General features: G+C 41.2%; 1 protein-coding gene across 1 annotated transcript in view; it reads left to right on the top strand.

The window, feature by feature from the left end:
* The window catches only part of man1b1a (mannosidase, alpha, class 1B, member 1a), a 31,386-nt gene that overhangs the window by 7,912 nt on the left and 15,182 nt on the right, over positions 1-8,292 (top strand). Inside the window, exons 3-8 of the mRNA XM_008298993.1 lie at positions 3,136-3,244; positions 4,246-4,454; positions 5,781-5,926; positions 6,104-6,222; positions 6,554-6,745; positions 7,864-8,012. Coding sequence (XP_008297215.1) covers positions 3,136-3,244; positions 4,246-4,454; positions 5,781-5,926; positions 6,104-6,222; positions 6,554-6,745; positions 7,864-8,012 — 924 coding nt within the window. The remainder of the gene's footprint in view (positions 1-3,135; positions 3,245-4,245; positions 4,455-5,780; positions 5,927-6,103; positions 6,223-6,553; positions 6,746-7,863; positions 8,013-8,292) is intronic.

Here is an 8,292-nt window from a genome sequence, read left to right as displayed (position 1 = left end):
CCACTTTAACTTTTCCATAAAAATAGTTTGGAATCACATTTTTCATGCATTTTTTTTTTCATAAACTCTTAAAACTGTTTTAAATTTATGTTTCAGAAAATCTGCCGATCATAATCAAATACACTCCCTAAATCATTCCAACCTAATTACTTGGATCACTTTTTAACGACACGCTCGACTCTCGTAAATGGGATTCATTCTGCTCTCTGGATTGAAAAGGCAAACGAGCGCTCGCATCGACCGATCTGTAAGCTTTTATTCCGGCAGTATATCAGCTGACGTTTCTTCCACGGAGCCGACTTTATGGCGGAGCTGTCGATCTGCCTCGGCACTCCTCTGCGCCCGTCGGCCGTCAAATTTGACGACGGTTCATGGTTCCTGAGAAAACCGTTCCCTGCAAATCATGTTCCTTTGAGTGGCTCGTTGGCTCGGTGCTGGCTGCTCGCATGGAGCACAAGGCTTCACTAAGCACTTTCCCCCTATTTATATTGGGTTCCTTCCACGTTTCCAAAGATGTATATTAGGTGGAAGCATTGAATTTGGTACATGGGGTGAGTTTCTCTGCCTCCAGTGCAGGTAGAGGAAATGAAAAAGTAACTCTTGCTCGTTGTGGTATGAGCTTTAAAAACAGAAATATAACATCTGCACATCTGTCTGCTGGTATTGAAACAGGTTATAAAGCATTTAATCTAGTCCCTCAAAACAAGCCTTTAAAGTTGCCCCATTTTACACGAATTGCAACACTTAAAGTTGAACAGTAGTGTACTTGATCTCATGCAAAAATAAAAACAAGCAGTTAATATGTACTATATTAAAAGTGCAACAGAAGCCAGCACCCCTTCGATTACTGAGAGTTTTTCAGCTGCTCTTTGCCGGAGGGGTGTGTTGCTCTATGTTTCTTTCAAAAGTACCCCAGAAGTATTCTTCATTCTTGTCCAGGTCATAGTTTTCATCTTTTATTTTTCTTCAGAAACTTTTCAGTCTCTGTTCGATTCTCTCTCTCTCTCTTTTTTTTTTTTATCATGCTAGAATATTTCATTTCTGCCAAGGAATATGTTGGCGGCTAGAATCGTGGTGTATCCACAGGCGGTTTATGGTGCTGCATCCCCAACGACTTTTTCATTCCTGCAGCCTCGTCTCATCACACTCCCGCCTCTGTGCTTCACTGTCGGGACGATGAATTCACTGTGGCGCTCTTGGCCGGGTTCACTCCATCTGAGCCAGACAAATATATCCTGGTCTCATCTGACCAAAGATTGTGCTTCCAACATTCATCGGGCTTCTTGTCATGTTCTAAAGCAAAGTTTATTCTTGGAGTTTTGTATTGAAGAGCAAGTAAAGGCTTGTTTTTCTTTTACACCATCAATAGAAGTTGCTGTTATGAATTGTTCTTCTAAGTCATTGAATCTCTTGTTTCTCTTTTAAGCCTGTGTGCCACATCTAAAGCACTTGTCCACGTGTTTATTTTAGAGTTCGATTGTCCAAGTAGCACGTTATTCATGACATAATTTAAGGACGATGACTGCTGCAGCTCTGAGTAGTGGTGCTACGGTTCGTCTATACCTCCTAATTACTGCTGCAACTCCATTTCCATTGATTTTTTGTTGGTCATTAATCTGACTGTATTCTTTTTCGGCTATGTGAAGTCTTACAGTTGGATTTTTCAGTTCCTCTGGAGATTTTTTCCCATTTGGAGCCATGATGCAGACATTAGGTCAAACACTAAGAAAGCTCTGCTGACGACCATTTCGTTATCAACTGGAAATCATGCGTTTTACTGAAGTGTAACATCTACACAATAATTACTATCTGCTGGTGTTGAAAAGTCTTATAAAGCATGTAATTTGTTTGCCTCGAAAGTGTGAAAAGCCTTAAATTTAATTTAACATTTGTTAACTTGCGTGTCATCAAATGTGTTGCTTTTGTTTCTCCTTTGTAATCAGTATTTTTTGTAACTATTCTTCTTAAAGAATTGATTTTTGATTGTTCATTAGCTCAAATACTCGACTTGTTAAATTAGATATAATGACAGTATATTTATTGTATTAATTAAATATTGAGTCGGTACAATTTTAAGTTATTTCACATTTAAGTGGAGTTCCAGTCGGCTCCATCAGACTGATGCTGTAGATAAAAAGCTTATCATCTCATTGGCAAGTACTGATTTTACACTTAAATTAATTAGTAATGCTAAATTGAGTAATGAATCCATCCATCCGTCTCAATTCTGTGGTTTATCCATGTCCAGGGTGCATCGATGTATGAATTATCTCATTAGGAATTATTGTTTAATACTGACAAATTAACGAAGCTATCCTAGAAATTAATTCAAGCCTTCATCGTGTGTTTGATTTTCCCATCATAATTAAACACTTTGATTGGTGTGACTTTAAAATTAGTAATTTAATAACACACTATGTGGCACGTAAAGCCTGCATGAAGGCAAAAGACTGATGCGCAATCATCCCAACAAGAAATACCTGTTTTCTGTGAAGTAAAATATTCTCTAGGATTTTTTTTACTCTTATAAAAAGTCTTACTCCAAATCTAACTTTATCAAAATGTTTATATATACATTGAGTCTTGTGGTGGCTCCAACTTTCAGGAAAACATTTCTGCACCGCTGCACCGTACACACTGTCCCCGCGCTGTTATGCTGACAGAACTATAGCAAAGTACAAAAGAAAACGTCCCCGGAGATGAAGTCTGTTGTGTGTTCATCGTAGCTCACAGACGATGGCTCAATAGTTTCATGGTGTTGCACAGGTGTTAATTAGAGCAGCCGACAGAGTGGCACCGGCCTGCCTGCTAGTCTTATATCCTCAGAGGCCCTGGTTTCGTCCCTCCCTTTACACTCCTGGGTTCAGCTTGTTAGATGTTTTATTTGTGATCTGTCAGTGTTCTTGCAGCAACACACCAAGTGGAGAGAGATGCTGAATTTATACAGGGTAAGGAGGGCCATCAGTCTTCCATCTTTTTTTTTTTTTACTCTGCTGCTTTAAAAGAAGCATAAATAGATTTGCAGGGGGGTGGGGAGCGTATTAGAGTCTGCTTTGAGACGTTGGTGATTGCAAGTCGGAGCCGTTGGATATGTTTCAGTGCAGTTAGCGCCATTTGCTTGTTATCTGCCTACAGAAATGGAAGCAGCTGTCTCGGCTCCAGCGAAGCCTCATCCTGTTCCTGCTGGCTCTGCTGCTCATACTAGGACTGCTCTCCTACCCCAGCATCAGAGAGCAGTGGAGAGGTAACCGGCCGATGCCCAGCTCACGTGCACACATCCACAGACGAAGGTGCTGTTGCTTTAGCTAGCTCAAGCTGATGGGATTGCATATAGTCTGTGTCTGATCAATTCAACACACCAGGATAAAACATTGATAGGTGTCAGTTTCTTTATTGGTTTAGAACATTTTTGTGCTTTAAATGAAATCCACACTCGGTGGATAAATCTAAAAAAATTCAGCATTTTCACCCTCTGAACTCCTACAGCTACAGTTTGTAGGTGTCACATTTTTATTCACTATGTGTTCATTTTTTGTTTGTTTTTTTAAAATCCAATTTAAAGTTTGAAACCTCCACCACAACCATGGCTACAAGTAGAGGGAACTCAAAAATGTTCTTTATACAGTATGGCAAAGTTAAAATGCCATAAATCATATAAATAAGAAAGTTGGACTGTTTATTTTACAAAGAAATTTTTTTAAAAATTCATCAAAATACACAACTGTTCCCAAGTTCCCACTGGCCTTACCATTACTGCAAAAAAAAAAAAATCGACTCTATATACTCGATGCATTTTACTACATATATTTTAGTGGGTTTTAATTAATTAAACACAGCCTGCAGTTCAGCCAAAAAGTTGCAGAATTTTTGTCACGTGACTGTCAGTCGTAGATGAGTCACTTTTGGCTTCACGGTTGCACCAAGAAGTGCGTAATTTTTTTGTTTTTTACCAAATCTGGTGCAAAAGATTTATGTTTGGTCAATGTTTAAATGAAATGTGAAAAAAAGCCATTTTAAGCTTAAATTTAGTTAAGATTCTCTGACAGAATAGCATGTGCACAATGAGTAGTTTACGGATCTTTGCAAACTTGGAAAACTCAAAAGGATGAGGTGTCATACGCCTGCTTAAACTGCTCATTCTCAGTTTTTACATCATTCAAAGTATTTTCTCCCCCCAGTATCAGAGCTATGATACAGTAGCAGTTTATAATGGTAATCATTTTCTTGTCTGTTTCGTGTGTGCAGGGCTGTCCGACAGGGAGGACTGGCTGGAGGTCAATGACAGAGACATGAAGGCCGTCCCTCCTGGTGTGAAGCCAGCGTTGGATCCGGCTGCAGGTGACCAGCCTCCAGCTCCTGCCGCTGGGCCACATCTGGAGCCAGCTGTGCATCCGGACGTTGTAGTGGAGCCCAAAGGACCAAATGTCCCCATTTTGCCGAAACCTCCCACCAAGGTTAGACTTGTAATTGCTTTTTTTTTTTTTAAATTTAAGGAATATCAGTTGACATCAATTAAAATATAAAAATGCTTGTTGGCCAAGATTAAGTAGTTCTTATCTGCAGTTTTTTGCCAAAAAGCGGTCCAACCCCCAAAGATCTATCATATTAATGAAACATGTTAATTATACTTAGTCTTGCATTACAATCAGACACATTACATTTATATTATTAAAGTGACATCATGAAACACAACTGCTTTTCTCTGTTTAATCTCCTTAATCGAGTGCATCAGTAAATTATGAGACGAATATACTTTTACAGTTTCCTTCTATATTATGGTTTCTTAAAGCTGTATTGCTAAAACAGTTGACAACAAATCCTAATATTTCCACCTGACTTGGCGTGGTGTCAGTCTAAATATTTGTAGTTTTGGGTCTGGAACAGTAGTTTATTTAACACAGGGCTCCAGAGTGCAACCATTTGGGTGCAACTGAAAAAAATCTGTCAACAAAACATATTCATCGGTCGCACCAGCGTGCCTGATATTTAGCCGGCCTGTCTGTGTCTCTGGGCAACCTGCCCAGGTAGATAAATTCACTTGGTTTTTGGCCACACACCTGTCTGGGTGATGCATGTGGGGGCGTTTGGGGAGCATCAGTAAATTGCAGTGTCTACTGATGCATGTGCAGCGTTTAGGAACATCAGTAAATTCTAGCAACTGCTTATAATTAGCATGTGAGGCCTTTAGGGGGCATCTGGAAATGTGAGAAAACAACCTGGGTTACACCTTTACCACCACCGCAAGTAAATTCTAAACCTGTGAGAAACACGGAAATATGATAAATTATCAACATTATGCATGAGAGCATCAGGGTTTCAAATTGAAGCACTAAAAAAGCCAAGAAATGTTTGTAAAATTTGCCTTTGTTCATTATAATGGAAAGGCAGAGCGAGGTTTTGCTAACATTAAGTATCAGATCGTTCTTGTGCAAAAGGACAAACATCTACTAAATATGTGCATCTTTATTTCCTGTTTACATCCATTTACATAATGTGTTAGAACATTAGCTGGCATAAAAGGTAATGTTTAAAATGCTGTGGAAAACTTTGGCTGCACCTAAATGATGTGCTACGTCTTGTGCACCGGTGCAATCAGTGTGAAAAGTTACTCTGGAACCCTGTCACAGCTCCACAAGATGCTCTCAAATGGCGTTTTTTAAAAGGTCATTCTTGATACGTGCATCCAGTGGACCATATATTTGCATACTTATGAGTCCCTTGCCATGAGGTGTTCATGTTATCTCCCTTGTTTCTAGCTCTAGCCGTTTGTTTATCCACAGAAAAAGACATTTCCCAACAAAAGAGGTCCACCGAACCTGCAGAAAGATGGAAATGCTTCAGACACAGTCGGCGGGGAAAAGAAAGAACAAGAGGTGGTTCGAGAGGAAGAAGGCGAAGAGGAGGGCAAAGAGAAGAAGATTGTCAGGTGACCTGTTTGTTGTCTGCTGTTTTCGCTTTATAAAAGCTCTACTGAAGGTTTTGTTGACATGTTAACAAATGTTTTCCACCGGCGCTGAGGCTCTGTAGTCGTCGTAGTGTATGGATCAGAGAGGCACGTATGAATAATTCAGGTGTATGGTATTTTAAAATTTTTATTACGCAGCTGGAGAGGAGCGATGATCGAAGCCGACCAGGCCACGGAGCCGCCGCCGTCAGCCAATGAGAAAGAAGCTGCAGTCCCTCCAGCGGCCGTGAACCCTGCCGACACCGTCCCGCTGGAAGGTCAGCATCTTGACGCTCAGCGAGTTTGATGAACGGTGCAGCGAAAAGTGCAAAGTTTTCTTACACAGAAAGTTTTCAAACAGATTCTTTCACCCAGCTTTGACCAGCTTTACTTCTATATGCCGTTTTAAAGCCCCGCACCTGTTTCTGCCTGCACATTTGAACATTTCAAACCTGGAAGATGAAGTCCTGGTGCGTTCAAAGCGTCAACACGTGGAACGAAATAATCCCTCCGCCGCTGCAAATAATCAGAAAACGAGCTGTTGAAAGGGCTTCCTGGGGGGAAACACAGCACTTTGATTATTTCTCATCCCTTTTCTGCTGTTTGTAGTTTCTACTGCAGCTCCAGACCGACTGGAGGCCGTACGTGATGCCTTCAGACACGCGTGGAAAGGCTACAAGAACCACGCCTGGGGGCACGACGAGCTCAAACCCATCTCCAAGTCTTTTGGTGAATGGTTCAGTCTGGGCCTGACGCTGATCGATTCATTGGACACCATGTGGATTATGGGCCTCAAAGAAGGTATCACATGTCACTTATTCTATCTAAAGGCTCAGTGAAATGTTTCAGTGCTGACATCAAATAGAGTACAAATATGGAGAGATATTCTAGATAGCTTAAACATCCACACTTTTAGGTTTGTACGTAAATAGAAACTTCAAAAAGCATCATGTGTAGGAGCTGGATTCAGAGTGCAGAGTCAATTATTACTTCTCTTCCTTCTCTACTTGCTCCTTCTAGATGGATGCAGTGCTGTTGATTGGTCAACATTCTCCCGCTATCTTTGTTTAATTCCAATATACTGAACCACTCTAGACTTTGTGAGGAAAATACCAAATTATCAGACATATTTGTTTTTATCTGGCGTGCTCCCATGTGCATTCTTCTCGTGTTAACCTTGGAATGCACAAATGTCTCTCCTCAGGCCTTTAGGAATGTGCAGGTCATGACTATTTCTTTCTCTACCGCTCTGTGTACAATATGATCGCGTATGTAACTTCTACCTAACTGTTAGTAGGATTGAAGGTCAGGCAGTGATCACATAGATACCAAACGGTTTGAATTCTTTGAAGCTGAGACATCTGTTTGCATCCCCTCTTTCTGTACAGTTTGTGTAGAAGTGTTCCATTTGCTTTGCATTTGATCCTAACAAGCTTCAAAGTCCATCAGTTTTGCATTTCAAAGTGTGTTTGTAGGCATTTCGTGGCTCTGCTGCACATATGAACAAAGTTGTACAAAGCCTTCTGTTTCTCCGGCGGGAGAAAGTCTGAAGGGGCTGGAGGCTCGACGTATGAAAACAGAAACCTGCAGGTGTGGAGTTAGGAGGAGGCTCAAGGTTATATCACTTGCTGCTAGCGTCACACGGCAGCGCGTCTGCATTGTTGTAAATGTGTAGAATATGAAAGCGATCCCTGTGCTTGTGCTGCATCTTGATCCTACATCCTGTTCGCTCAGCTAAGTCGGAGCACTGCTCTCCTCTGACAAAGCCTCGGTGGGGGGCTCTGGAATCTGTTACTAGTCCACTTGATGCCATCACCGGAGGCGAAACTCCTCCACGCAAATGTATTTCTTTCTTGTCCTCTTTTTTTTTTTTTTTTCCCCCCTTTTCACACGGCTGTAATTCATCTCACTTGGCACAGAGTTCGCAGAAGCAAAGGACTGGATAGAGAAGGAGCTGTCCTTCAGCAAGAACGTGGACGTGAATCTTTTTGAGACGACCATACGCGTCCTCGGGGGGCTGCTGAGCACCTACCATCTAACAGGAGACCAACTGTTCCTGGAGAAAGCTGTGAGTTGACCCACGCTCACCCTACTGTGTCTTCAAGATCATAACTGTGTAAATTAGGGGTGTAGGATTGATCAAAGATCACACAATGGACCCCAGTTTTGATGCTTATTTTGTTTGCCACACTTTTATTCACAGGTCTAGCGCTACATAAGAGAAATGAGATGTTTTAGGAGACGTAGAAATTTTCAAGCATTCTTAGAAATGAAAAAAACACTCCCAAGTTTTAAGATCGATCGTTATTAGAAAACTGATTTGTTGTCGGTTACTGCAAGACAGCTGC

The sequence above is a fragment of the Stegastes partitus genome, unplaced genomic scaffold, assembly GCF_000690725.1.
Source record: "Stegastes partitus isolate 25-593 unplaced genomic scaffold, Stegastes_partitus-1.0.2 Scaffold1369, whole genome shotgun sequence".
Taxonomy (NCBI): Eukaryota; Metazoa; Chordata; class Actinopteri; family Pomacentridae; genus Stegastes; species Stegastes partitus.
This window is presented reverse-complemented; position numbering and strand designations above follow the sequence as displayed.